At 42.8% G+C, this 15,021-nt stretch overlaps 1 protein-coding gene across 13 annotated transcripts in view; it reads right to left on the minus strand.

Annotated features, from left to right (window-relative positions):
- Positions 1–356: 356 nt before the first annotated feature.
- Positions 357–15,021, minus strand: part of QTMAN (queuosine-tRNA mannosyltransferase) — a 326,625-nt gene continuing 311,960 nt past the window's right edge. For 9 of the 13 annotated variants that reach the window (XM_088474924.1, XM_088474925.1, XM_088474926.1 and 6 more), the window contains one exon: positions 359–1,951. In XM_088474924.1, coding sequence (XP_088331050.1) covers positions 1,868–1,951 — 84 coding nt within the window. In that variant the 3' untranslated portion in view covers positions 359–1,867. Of the gene's footprint in view, positions 1,952–15,021 lie in introns of all 13 variants that reach the window. The other 4 variants (XM_088474929.1, XM_088474928.1, XM_088474931.1 and 1 more) reach the window with 4 other exon arrangements.

Consider the following 15,021-nt stretch of genomic DNA (forward strand, 5'->3'; position numbering starts at 1 on the left):
ACACTAGTGCAGGTTGTAAAACTTCAAGTCCCAGCATAACATCCCACCGATCAGCTGGTAAATCATGCTAGGACCTGTAGTTTCACAACAGCCGGAGGGCTACAGGTTGGCCAGGCCTGCACTAGTGCGTCTACTCAGTATTTGCCAGGATCGTCCTTCACTCCGCCCAACTCCTCCCATTGACCGGTGAAAGAATTCTGCTCTTCAGCCAATTCTGACATCTTGTTGCGCGAAGCTATGTGCCTGGGTGGTGCATAAGGTGCTGTCTATAATTAGTCCAACACTGATTCAAGCATTTCAAATACTATATATTACATCTGTGCATCAAAAGGATTTCTGGTTACATCATACATAAGATGTGCATTACAAATGACTTCATAATCGCAAACCATCTGTAAATAACCTAACCATCTTCATGCATTTAATACACAAACAATAGGGGATTTGGTTTAATATCAGAGAGGTTAAGTAAAATATTTGGAATTTAGCACTTGTGACCTCATTAAACAAATCATTTGTTTTGTGGTTTTAACAATGATATCATCAGTAACTTTGCACCCGACAATGTTTCCTATGGTTTTTTTTTAATTAAATGGCAGTTTAAATTTTTTTTAATTATGTCATTGCTTTGTGTATTGCCTTATGGATACCAATTCGCTACAAATTTGGATACAAACGGTTTTGGAGTCAGTATGCATAAAATTGTATATAAGTCAATACTAAGCTGTTCTCAACAGATCTGGAAAAAAAATACAAATATATAAGCATGTAACCTATTGACGCAGTCTTTATATTGGTTTTAAACAGTTACATTCATCCAAATGCCATAAGACTACAAATCTAACACGCAAAACGACTGTCACTACTCACACAAAATCTTTTATTGAAGCACTGCCCAATTCTTAAAACATTATGATTAAAACGTAGCAGTGATAAATAATCTCAAGATTCGGCTTATCTGGGAAGTGTAAGAAAACATAAAGGTTTCTGATGTAAAGTCGCCTGTCCCTCTGTTATCTATTCACTCTAAAACAAGTGTCTGAGCTTCTGGTGTATGGGATAGATAGCACTATGCAGCAGATTTCCCATGTTCCTATGAATTACAGCTGTTTATCTTGAAGCTTTCTTTAAGATTAATTAAATGCAAATGTAACTCTGTGAATCACGGGAATACCTGCCAGACCTCTCATTAATACCTTCACTTAAAAACCTCTGTGCCAGGGAGTCATTAATTTGCAAAATAAAAAAAAAAAATAGAGGAGTACTGCAGCGGCCCATTCGCCTGCAAACAATTCATGGATGGCTGCCCAATTAGCCCAGTCGCACTCTGATCCTCCTTTCAGACCCTGTGGCCCTTTGAGGACACAATGAGGCTCCGATGATAACCTGGCAGCATAGGTAGAAATCCAGCCAAGTGTGAATGTTTGAAGCTGTAGCTTGGCTGCCATCGAGTCAGCAAAAAAGAAAGAATTCAGGCACCATGTCATCCAGTACAAAGGATAAAAAGAGATTTATCCGGAAATTCGATGTGGCACCACATATGGGATACATGAGTGCGGTTATACAACAGGCCACAGATTTCTCTCTCTTTTTTTTTTTTTTCCTGAACAGTTCTCCTGCGAGTGAAGGCATCCCAATGTCTCTGGGAATGTGTATATAATTTTAGCCAGGGTGGTGGCAGGGATGCGAGCTCTTAGTCTGCCACAGGTTTGTGGCAGATGGCTTTGTGTCAGCTATGACAAGAAGCCAGGCTCGGCTTCCTCTGCAGATTTTTCTCTTTTTTCTCTGATCAGGTAAATATGGGCACACTCTGGAAAGTTCGACAAATTCTGCCTTAGGCTGCAAGTTTGTGACTTAGCCCCATCTGTCACAGATCTTTCCAGGGTTCTGCTGTGAGGAGAGACGTGAATTTGCCATTCAGAGCTGCCCAGGAATACGGAGCCGTCTCAACCTGCGGAAGGAAGAGTTCAAAAGATATTAACCGTTCGGTGACAAGCAGGGAACCTTTCATCCTGATAAATGAGCAATTTCTAAACATGAGCATATTGCATTTGTGTATATTTACATTCTCCTATAAATAATACATCATTGTATCACTGGAGTCATAAGCAGTGTATACAAAGCACCAGTATAGCACCTGATACAACATGCATGAAATGTCCACAATATAGAGCTATAGACATCACCCATCAGTGGATATATATATATATATATATATATATATATATATATATATATATCTGTGAATGCATGTGTCAATATCAGTAGTAATGGGTCGGCATTCTTGGAACGTTGCTGCTGTGTGGAACAAATTCCTCTGACTTTCTCATTCCTATGATGCCAGCTAATATTATATGGCACAATTTAGTATACTATGCCCAGGTGCCTTCCTCAAGCAAAAATGTGCACGCAACCACCATGCTGACCATTAACATTACACAGGCTGTGGTACATATGACTATGCTAAAAAATGTACTAATACACATATTTGCGCATTCCACTGGACATTCTTTACCTTACTTACACTGTGTGTGTGTGTGTATACATATATATATATACATATACACACATATATAAATATAATGTAACCAAGAACCCTCTTATTTTTTCTTGTATGTGCACATTGCTTAGATTTAATAAAATTGTTGTGGGTTTAAACATATTGCACTTTGTGGATATGTACTCTGTTATTCTGTCTCTTACATGATACCAACAACACTACAAGTACCAGTGGAAGAACACACTCAGACAGATAAGCAATAAAGTTACTTTGTTCCAGTACGCAGCACTGACACTTGTTGAGCACGCAGCACTTTATATTCACCCCCACGTCACTTCTCCTCCCAATATGTACAAATTGTATTCAACAACTCCACCTTATACTGGGATACACTACTCTTGGAGAAACATCATGAGAAGCTCCTAAATTGCGAGCATACTGGAGAGGGCCGAGATATATATATATAGTTCTTGTAGTTCGGCACTCAGGACGGGTGAGTAAATCAGGGTGCCCTCCTAATTTAGCATATACAGTGTATTCCTATAGCATTGCATGGCAGCCCCGCAAAGATAAGGAAACAAGGCGGCACTCCTGGATTCAGTAACAACAACGTGTATTCAAGTAATCAAAAACAGATACAGATTGTATACTTGAATACACATGGTTGTTACTGAATCCAGGAGTGCCGCCTTGTTTCCTTATCTTTGCGGGGCTGCCATGCAACGCTATAGGAATACACTGGAGCTATATATGTGTGTGTGTGTGTATATGTATATACACATATATATATTATTATCCTTCATTTATATGATGCCACAAGTGTTCCGCAGCGCCTTACAAAGTACATAAACAAATAATTTGACATGTGACTTACAGTACAATATAGGACAAGGACATGGTTAATATACATTGAAACATTAGAGACCATAACACCTAGATATGCAACAGAGCACAAGCAACCAAGTGTTAGGTGCCCTGATGGGGGGTAAGAAGTAGATGAAAGTAAAGTAAGAAGAAGCACAAGAGAGGAGAGGCCAGGCTCGTAAGAGCTTACATTCTAAAGGATATATATATATATATATATATATATATATATATACCCACAGCAGAGCGGCACTCACGGGTCATTCAGTCACAAGTACAGGATGCCACATCCACGATGTTTCAACGTTTTGGTTTATTCAACCTTTCTCAAGAATACTTGAGAAAGGTTGAATAAACCGAAACGTTGAAACATAGAGGATGTGGCATCCTGTACTTGTGACTGAATGACCCGTGAGTGCCGCTCTGCTGTGGGTAAATTTTGGGCTTGGAACTTGGTCCTGAGAAGGCACCTGGGCAAGTAAATGTTTTAGTTTTTTGGAGTGCCGGCCTGTCGATATATATATATATATATTATACACACACACACACACATACATATATATGCACACACAGATTGGTGGTTCATGTTACCTGAAAAATATAATTTCAGTATTATAAGGCATAATATACAATGTGCTGATTAGATAACAAGGAAATTGGAAATCAATTATGTTTATGATCACGGAACTAGAGCTCGATTTATACTATCCTTATAATCTATATATATATAATGGAGCATCCCATACATGGCACTGAGGTTGTCTACTTTAGTGAGTTTAACTGCAGGCTGTTTATATTAGGCAGTGTGTCTACTAATGACATTTCTCTCATGTTATTCATTCCAGTGGGTATTACTGCTGGGAGTGGCAGGTGCCTATTTGTGGGAGCGGATCTTGATGATATGCAGAATAACTTCAGATAACAATCTATTTCTAGCAGTCATTATTATATTTAACTTTATTTTTACTGTGTAGTGGTTGCCCCATCACAGCGGAGGCAGCCATTTTGTGGTCTGAAATGATATTTACAAGAATACAAGCTATTTAAAGCCCAGTGATGTAAAAAATGAATAGGAAATACTAGGAGAGCCTAATAAAAAGACTGCCTCTGTGCTGAGGCAAAGGAAGAAGTGTAGCATAATAAAGCATAATCTGGTCATATTTCTGGATCCAGGCAGAAAAAGCCATATTTTACTAACACAATACTCCTTCCTTCCTAGATATTGGTGATTTCAGAGTGTGCTTAAATGAGGGCATTAATCGATCGGGATGCCGGCTGATGAAATCCCGGTACTGCAATCCCGAACTGCGGACAGAAGATTGGTGCCGGCATGAGTGGAGATGCCAACGCCGGGATCCTTACGGCCGGCATCCCGATCGCAAGTACAGCTGGCGCCCTTAGCCGCGGAGGGGGAGAGGGTTAGGTTTAGGCACCCCGGGGGATAGGCTGCGGGAAGGGAGGGTTAGGCACCACCATTGGGGGTGTTAGGGTTAGGCACTAAGGGGGGAGGGTTATGTTTAGGCACTAACTTGGAGGGTTAGGGGGTAAAGGGGGGAGGGATAGCATACATATCCCCTGTCAGGATCCTCAGCATCGGGATGCTGCTGTGATTTGACAGCCAGCATCCAGAGTGCCAGGATTCCATACCCAACCTGTCGAAAAGAAACATGCATAGAAAAATGTGTATAATCACCGGCATGCAGAGTTGTACTGTCTGCTATTAGTCATCATTTTCAGTGCACACCTGCACCATAACAGGAGAAAATGTTACACCACCAGATAGGCTTTGTAAGCTTACTTCCAACTCTGCATAACCCGCAGTTGCGTCTCCACACCCTCACTAAGCTTTATCTACATGAGAACACACTGTTAGCAGTCTCTTTGGTTGTAAGAAGCGATCACAATGCAATGACTCCATACTTGCGTGATTTCTAAGAAAATAATGCAGATTTTTCCTTGCAGCTCCTGAGACTGTAAGGAAAAATCCTCCCTCTGGGCTTAGCATGCGGGGTTCCCGCAGCGAAACTGGGTAAACACTAGGGCGATGGGTCGCCGATCTATCTGACGATTAGTAACTGTATACACACTTCCCAATTCGTATGCCCGATGTGACAGCTCAAATGGGCGGGCAATTTAAAGTTGAGCTGTCAATCACCACCGGGTGCCTCAGCATGTGTACGGGCAGTCGGCGGGTCGTCCATACACACCAGCAGATGGCCGATATATCGTTCAGATATATCGGCCATCTGCTGTGCTGCACATCAGATCAGATGTGTCTGTGAACGACGTCGTTCACAGACATATCCGCTGTACACACCCGTCGTTGCATTATAAATATATCGCCCGTTAAAACGAGTATATCAGTGTGTACCCAGCTTAACTGAATCAGGCAGTGCGTTCAATTAGCTATGGGGTAAATCCTGCACCTAATTGAATGTCCCTCTAGGTCAGGCCTAGCCAACCTGTGGCTCTCCAGTTGTTGTGAAACTACAAGTCCCAGCATGCCCTGCAAAGTTTAGCTATTAGGGAATGCTAAAACCAGGGCCGGATTACTAATGGGCCGGGTGGAGCTCCAGCTCCAGGCCAACCATTAAAATAGGCCCAACGCAGTGCAGACAGGAAAAAAAAATCCCTGTGAACACTGTCTGCACTGCTTTGAATCCGACAACACTGCATTGCAGTGATGGAGGATTCGAAGTCTGGTCCATTCACCCCCCTCCGCGCATCGGCCATCCGAAGCTCCGTCACTGACTGCCCAATTTCTCTCCCTGGCCCTGCAGTCTGAGGCCCCGCCCCCATGATGCGCGAAGCTCCGCCTCCCAGGTCGTACTAGCTTCCCTGGCCATGTGAAATTGGCTCCGGTTCCCTGGGTCATCTGAAGCCCAGCCGTTTCACCCAAGGGGCCACTACTCCCCTCCTCCCTGCGCAATGAAATTAAACTATAAGGTTAGCCTTTTGAGCAGAGTGCAGAGGCTGAGCTGCTGTGAGAAGAAGCCAGCATGCATAACCAGCGTTCCTTCCCACAGGTCAGTGTCATGTCTGGCATCTATTAAGTGTGTGTATGTACTGTGTGTATGTATGTATGTATGTATGTGTATGTATGTATATATGTGTATATATACACAAATGTGTTTATTTGTATGTATATATATATATATATACACTGTGTGTATATATGTGTGTGTGTGTGTATGTATATATATATATATATATATATATATATATGTATATATATACATGTTTTTGTATATGTGTGCACATGTATATATATATATATATATATATGTATATGTTTTTGTATATGTGTGGGTATATATATATATATATATATATATATATATATATACGGTATATAGCCACATGTAGATGGGCACTCCGGATAAACAAAGTATAATTGCCGTGGTGCCTTCCTAAACTTAACATCTATCCAGCAAACCTTCTAACAAATAGAAGCAGGCGGCACTCATCCGGACTTTGTAGAAACAAAAAGAGGGTTTATTTTTCCATATAAGCCGACGTTTCAAGGACCGTACGGCCTTGTCATCAGGGCCGTACGGGCCTTGAAACGTCGGCTTATATGGAAAAATAAACCCTCTTTTTGTTTCTACAAAGTCCGGATGAGTGCTGCCTGCTTCTATTTGTGAGAAGGTTTGCTGGATAGATGTTAAGTTTAGGAAGGCACCACGGCAATTATACTTTGTTTATCCGGAGTGCCCATCTACATGTGGCTATATACCGTGTATATATATATATAAATAGATCAGTTGTTGAACCTGGCACTCCCCTACTCTCAGTGGTGTATCTATAATGAGTGCAGTGTGTGCGGTGCGGGCCCCCGGGTCCAGGGGGGCCCCGCACCGCACATATTGCACCCATATTTTTTTTAAACTTACCTGTCCGAGGTCCCGCGTCGGGGGTCACTGCTGCTCAGAATACCGGAAAAATGTCTGCCCCGCCCATTTTCCGGCGTTCTGCGCATTTGTAGTAGACTCCGGGCACACTCTAGTGCCCGGAGTCGACTAATGCTCCAGTGGCTAGCCAGCCACGTCAGTCGGCTGCCAGCCACCAGGGAGAGAGGAGGGCGCCCCGCACGAGGAGTGCACATGGGCCCCCTCCTCTCTTAAAACGCCCCTGCATGCTCGTAAATAGAATTTGCGCCAGTGTCCTCCTTAATTGCCAACTTCTGCAACAGGTTGGCATCCACACAATTATGCCAATAAATGCGACCCTGATGGTGATTATGGACCACACAGGACATCCAATTGCTTTCAAAATACAGTAACTCTTTACTTAAGCTGGGTACACACTGTTAGATAAATCCCCCATTCCGCTGAACAGGCGATATATCCATAGTGCATCACCGTGTGTGTACAGCGGATATGTCTGTGAACGACATGGTTCACAGACATATCCGATCTGCTGTGCAGCTGTCAAGGCCGGGTCATCGGGCAGATGATTGGCAAGTGTGTATACACTTAAAAATCGACAGATAGGTCGCGGGTCTGTCCAACGTCGACCTAGTGTGTACCGGGATTTAGGTTCTTTCATGATTAAAGAACCTAAGTAAAGAATTCTGAAACATTGAAAGCATCTTGGAGGTCTTGTGTGATCCATAATCGCAGTCAGAGTGTCGCCTTCACTGGTATTGGATACGGTCATTATACCGACAGTCGGGATTCCGGTGCTTACAATGCCAGTGCTGGAATCCTGACACCTGTCAGAATCATGGTCCCGGCTTCCTGACCGCCGGCATTCTGACTGTAAGTACTGGGCTTAGGGTTAAGCATTAGGGGGAGGGTTGGACACTAAGTAGAGAGGGTTAGGTTTACGGGTGCAGAGGGGAGAGGTTAGGATTAGGCACTAGGGGGGAGGGTCAGGATACTGACCAGCAAGTGTTGTTATCCTAACCCTGGCGGGATGCCGGCGCTGGAAACCCGTACCCAACCCATTGATAAATATATTAGTGTTTATGTACAGTGTGTATATATGTGTATGTATATATATATATATATATATATATAATGTCTCTGTGTGTATGCATATAGGGAGCTGCTGCATCTATGAGGGGTGATTATGGTCAATCATAACCTCCAAGGTGCCGCAGGCCGCGGATGGCAGCTGTGTTTGCACTTTCACAAAAGAAACAAAACTTTTTTGTTATAGCTCCACTATAAATTTGTTAAAGGTAGGCGCAAGTTTTGCCCCCATGGACATAGCCATGCCCCCTGTGTAGACCACATCACTGGTCACACTGCCACAGAAGTTATCAAACTCCCCTGCAGCGCCACACAATAGGCCATTCATAAATTTAAGCTCCAGGCCCATGTGGACCTTAATCTGGCACTGGCTAAAACTGTGGCAGGGCATGCTGGGATGTGTAGTTTCACAACAGCTGGAGAGCCACAGGTTGGCCAGGCCTGCTCTAGGGTTTACTTAGTCTGGAGCAAGACAATGACAAAAAAAAATAGGATGCATAAAGATAAAAAATTAATCACAGCATATTACACAGTCCTGGTGTGACCAGACCATATCAAGTGCTTGTGATCTAAAGAGTGATCTAAAGACTATATTATTTTTCTTGAAAAAGTCGCCTTGTTGTAACTATGGTCCATCAACAAGAATTAAAAATACAGAAAGAATTGTTATAGAGTTTATCATAGTACCACTACTTTATATAGAGCGTAAACTGCAGACAAGATTGAATGTAGATACTGGATTATATATAAGAACACAGTATAAATTTAGTAAGCTGTCCAAGCAGTTACATTTGGGTGACTTAAGTCAACTTGAATAACCTTTGAAAAATTGTACACTTGTGGTCCCATCCTAGTTAATAAAATCTAATCAAGGTGGAAAACAAAGGAGAGGATGTATCAAACTTTCTAAAGAGGATAAATGGGGAAGTTGCCCATTGCAATCAATCAGCTACTATCATTTTATAGAATGTAGTTGATAAGTGATAGTGTGAAGCTGATTGGTTGCTATGGGCAACTTCTCCATTTGTCCTTTTTAGAAGCTTTGAAACATCTCCCCCTCTGTAAGCTAATGATATTAAATAAGAGTTGGAGGGGCTATCAGCTAACCATTACTTGCCTTCCCAACAAACTGGATCATTCTAATCTAATCAGATCTATGCAATTGCTCATACATCTGACATTACTGCAATAACCCGTATTTGATTCTAATGTGTATGGGAACAGACTCACAGGTTCAGCAACTTTACCATAGTAAAATACTTTAATGAAGTTAAGGTTCAAGACCACTGACCCCCTGGTTAAGTAAACTCATCCCCAGCGCACCCACATGATATACTTGACACGCTCAATGCAATACATAAAGAGACCAGTAAGACCCCTCAAAATCCATATTGTTGAACACCTGAGAAGCTTCAAAAAAGGAAAAGAAGATCATAATGTATTCGCATCGTATTGTCATTGCAACTAAGAAGAACTCACATTCATAGCAATCAAAGAGGTAAACAGAACTGGAGAGGGGGAAAACTACATTAAACAGATCAATAAAGAACTAAAATAAAGGATCACAGTGTAAACACACACCAAAAGAACTACATATTTATAATGAGATAAAGTATATTATCTGAAAATTACCTCCAACATGAATATAGGGGGTGATGTATCAAGTAGTGAAGAGAGTGAAGAAGTTTCTCATAGCAACCAATCAGCATCTACCTATGATTTTATAGAATGTACTTGATGATCAATGATACCTTGAAGCTGATTGGTTGTTATGGGAAAATTTTCTACTGATCCACTTCACTCTTTTCACTACTTGATACATCTATGGCCTCTCAACCACACACCAATGTTAGGCACTACCATCCATATAACTCCCATCCCACCAAAACGGGATGGGTGCAGGATGCTGGTGCTCGGGATCCCGGCAGTCAGAATCCAGACGCCGGCATCCCGACAGGGTTAGGATAGATAGACGGTATCCTAACCCTCCCCCTCTCCCTACCCTAAACCCTCAACCTCCCTCCTTAGTGCCTAACCCTTACCCTCCCCCCTTAGTGCCTAACCCTAACCCTCCCCCTAACCCCGCTACTTACCTTCGGGATTCCGGCACCGGCATTCTGAGTGCCGGAATCCCCGTGGTCGGGATATTGACAGCAGCCTCACAAAAACATATATTAGCTAGTATAATTATGTAACGGAATTCCTACTGACAGGTTTCCATAGACCAACACAGAAAAAGCAAATTGCTGGGTCAAGCATTTAGACCCGATAATTTGCAGATCAACCTGGATATTTCTTCTATGTGAAAGGGTCAATCCAGGTCACAATTCAGGAACTTTGCCCCAAGTTGACCATTTCACACAGAAGAAATATCCAATTTGATCTGCAAATTATCGGGTCCAAATGCTTGACCCAGCAAATTGCTTTTCTGTGTAATGGTGGTACAGGCTAGGATTGGAAAGAAAAACCTGTGCATCAAATGCTTGGTAAAAGCCGGGTTTTTGTATTTTTTTCTTTTCTGTGTGAAGGGGGTAATTAGTAAACACTACTCACTCCAGCACTAGCAGCTATGTTTGTCTAATGGTAACAGAACTACAAGAGAGTGTTCTTGAGACTGCAACGTGAACAGACGCTCATCTTTAAAACTGCTCACACTATGAGAGCATCTGCTCTGATACGCAACCATAATTACCACTTGCCTGGCTTGGTTGTATCATAAGATCTGGCCACACCAAGCTGGGCTTGCCCTGCCACGGTTGCATATTTGTTAATAAAATTAAACTGAATCGGGTTTAAATAGCTATAATTTTCACAATCTGATCACTTAAAAAAAAATCAACAATTTTGGGTACATTTTTAAAACAAATATTAGCCAGTTAAGTAATTGTTCACAAGCCTTTCTATACTGAGTACAAGGAATATCAACAAACTAGATATGACTGCAAAAAAATCAAAAGGATTTTAGGCCATGTATTTACGTGTATATACACTCCTTATGTATTTGTACCCACTATTTTCAATGTGACATTAATAATAACGATAAGCAACTAACAACGTGGGTCCAGTCGTGACATCTGGAATCAGCTGGTGATCTCTCCAATAGGGTACAACATATGCACGTGTAACCATGAAATACTGACCCCCCCCAACCAAGCCCACTACTTAATGCCAGTGCATATGACAACCATCTGCATTCCCTGAATGCTTAGTTGAAACATGATAAAGGTCATTATTTATATACCGATGTTCTCACAGAGAATCCCCAGTCAGGGAAAACTTTGATAATACTTATTTGAACATGAATCTACCTTTAAGAGTGAAATTACAAGGCAATTACCCCCGAGAGGCACCTTACACAAACATGAAGGGACCCCCTTGCTGGGGATACATGTCCTTATCATTGCCTGTTGTGACTGAGAGCACCTCCTACTAACATGCTGAGGGCCTGATTCAGACCCGCTCGCAAGCGGGTCGATGTTGCCCAAGTGCGCATGCGCACGAGGGAGCCGGCTCCGTCGTGCGCATGCGCGAGACCCGAATAACGACGGCCAAGCCATCGTTATGGGTCTCGCACCAAAGGGGGCGTGCTGTCGATGGTGATTGACAGCACGCCCCCTTTGGTGGGCGTGCCGGGGGTGTGGCTGTCCAGACGGAGGCGTTCCCATGGGAACGCCTACCGTCTGGGGCTGGCCCCACTGACATCACTAGTGATGTCAGTGGGAGTGTTTTTGGCTCTGATAGAGCCAAAAGCACTCCAGGGCTTGCGGCAGCGAGACCCTAATGGTCACCCACTGCTATGCGAGCGGCCAGGAGGCCGCTCCAAAAAGGAGAAGGGACGTCCCTGATTCAGACGAGCACTCTGTCAGAGCGTCCAGCTCTGAATCAGGGCCTGAGAACGGAAGCAGCAGTTGCAGATCAACATACCCGCCAACGAGGACTAGGGTAACACCTGCGCATGGGATGCCATTCTCCATACGGACTAAATTTGATTTTATGAAATATGTATACCATTCATTGAATACCACACTCCACATGGGTAAATAGCAGAAACCATATATAACATATAGTCCTGTTCCCTCACCCCATTCAAGTCAGGACAGACTGTATATACCAGTTTGGACACTTAATGTCCCCATACAAGGTGCGATTGCACCGTGCGAGGCGATAGGGGATCCGTGGTCCGACATATCGGGCAGTCCGCGCACATGGTGCGATCGGGTGGCCGCCCGCCCGGTATGCAGACTCCCTCCTGTCTCACCTGCATAGCAATCCATGGGATCGCACATCGCATCCCCTGATCTCATGGTCCTGCAGACAGATCAGGGGGTGTGATGTGCGACTCCGCGGAAGCGCGCTCGGCCCGATATCAGGGCCATACAAGGTACGATATAGCAGGCAAATCGCACAAATCAGTCGAATCGCCTGCTATATCGCCCCGTGTTTGGGGGCCTTAACTTTGACAAGAAATTTGCCTGAGACTGCAGCTATGAAACATTCAGCAATATGGGCGTAGAGATAGTGGGTGCAAGGGGTGCCATATCTATGGGACCCAGAAGTTTAGTGGGCCTCGTATCCCGCTCATATAGATTGCTTGCTAAGAAATTGGATCTTGCCCATTGCCCGGCCTTAAAAACAGGGACTCGTCAGTGACGATCTTGGTCTCTCCCTCTCGGATAGCTCCACACTGATATGATCCATCTCCCACACTTCTGTTTCATGTTCACAGGCACAGCTGAGCTTGTCAGTAAGCCCTGCACTGCCAGAGAGTAGGCTTCTCCTTGTGGACAGCCTTTGTGAAGCTGGAGGGTGGGAATTGTGCTCTGAGATTAGGACTGTCCCAGAAAGAGTCACTGTGCCTAATTAAGAAGCTCTCCACTCAAAATGGACTGTCCTGCATTAGAAAGTATCTCCCTCAGATAGGCGCTGGTTGGTCCCTGCCTCCTGTGTGACACGTGATGTGGAGGCACAATGTGTACTGGCAGCACTACAATGTGGCATATTGTGATCTGGTGGGAATACAATGTGGCATAATGTGAACTGGTGACACTATGTGGTATAATGTGAATTAGGGCATTACTACTGTATGGTGCATACAATGAACTAGGGTAACATTATGGGGCATAAAATTAATAACCACTGCAGAGAGAGGTGTCTTTCTAAAAGCCCTGGAGAGGGGCCACTTAAAAATGTTGCTATGGGGCCCACAAAGGTCGGGATACTCCCCTGTTCAGCAATATACTTTATTTATTTGTTAACATTTACTTACATAGCCCCAGCAAATTCCATTTTGCTTTACAATTGGGAACAAAACAGTAGCAGACCAGCCATAATCTCCATTATAACCAATATCATTAATACAGATCTGAAGTCTTTTTAATCCAACCTGAAACCTCTTCCATAACAAGTAGACTTAGCTCTCTGGATAAAAATAAGGAGACAATGGATGACTGTAATTTATGAGAAGTATCCCTCCATATATAATGCCCACAATGAAACTTTTCTGCAATCTGTACACAACATTGTATCTTTCTGAACACAACAGAAATACAGTCACACGACTGACAGGAAAGAGATCTGTGTAAACAAATTAAATAGGAGATAATAAATTATTTATAAGATGCCAGAAAAAAAAACCCTGGAGAAAAAGGCCATGTATGTTAATAAACCTATTTCCTTTCATTTATATTATTCAATATTGTATTTTTTAATCTCCCTGAAACCCCCTTTGTCAATATCTTGAAATACTCAACACAAACATCTTTTTCCTTCAGAATCTTCACTAGTTCCCTGTTTACAACCTAAAGGTCTCTCTTCCATTGTGTGTGTCATAAATTATAAATGGATGTGTACTTTCCTCTCACCAAATGTGTATCCATCTGCCACCCTATTTATCCGATCCCCTCATCGTGGTAACTACGGGTTTTTTCTGAACATGTATTTTCCCCTGCCATGTTGTTCCACCCTGAAGAGAGCACACCGGCTGCTCGGAGACTTCTTTTGTCTCTTTTAGCAATTGGAGAAAAAGATGGCATTCTGTGCGATCCAAATCAAGAGATTACACTGAGATAAAAATACCATTTAACACCCATAAAATACTATCAGGTTTGCTTTTTTCACATTACAGTATCTGATTTATGGAGTATAACTTTTGTATTGATCAGGCTTGCCAGCTAATAATACAGCGATCGTGCTGTTTGTTTACGGTCCCCTAAACTGCATCAGATTTATATTTGCAGTGCAGGTATCAAAAACACTCAGAGACAAGTTTTCGTCTCAAAATATGGCAAATTCGAAGACCAGAAAAAAACACTTGAGTGTTTAGGTTTGGATTGGGAAATCCTACTGCCATAGAAGTGCAAGTCCCAGGGTGACCTGCTAGCCAGAGGATGAAAAAATATACTAGAACTTGCAGTAACACAGCAGCAGCAGTTTTTCAAATAATAAAAGTAAAAAAAAAATCTGAACCTATATAGGCCTATGGGCAATGCTGCAATTATTTTCAGTCTGTATCATGACTGACTTTTTAACTAAAAAGTACCATGGCAATGTACTAAATGTAACTAATCAGGGACAGCGGTTGCGAGTACCGCTGTTCCTTTCAGTTACTGGACATCCCAGGCATTCTCCTCTTGAGATTCTGACACTGTACGCGCAGAGTGTCAGTTACAGGGATTGTATTAG

The sequence above is a fragment of the Taudactylus pleione genome, unplaced genomic scaffold (genome assembly GCF_031769625.1).
Source record: "Taudactylus pleione unplaced genomic scaffold, aTauple2 ptg000156l, whole genome shotgun sequence".
Taxonomy (NCBI): domain Eukaryota; kingdom Metazoa; phylum Chordata; class Amphibia; order Anura; family Myobatrachidae; genus Taudactylus; species Taudactylus pleione.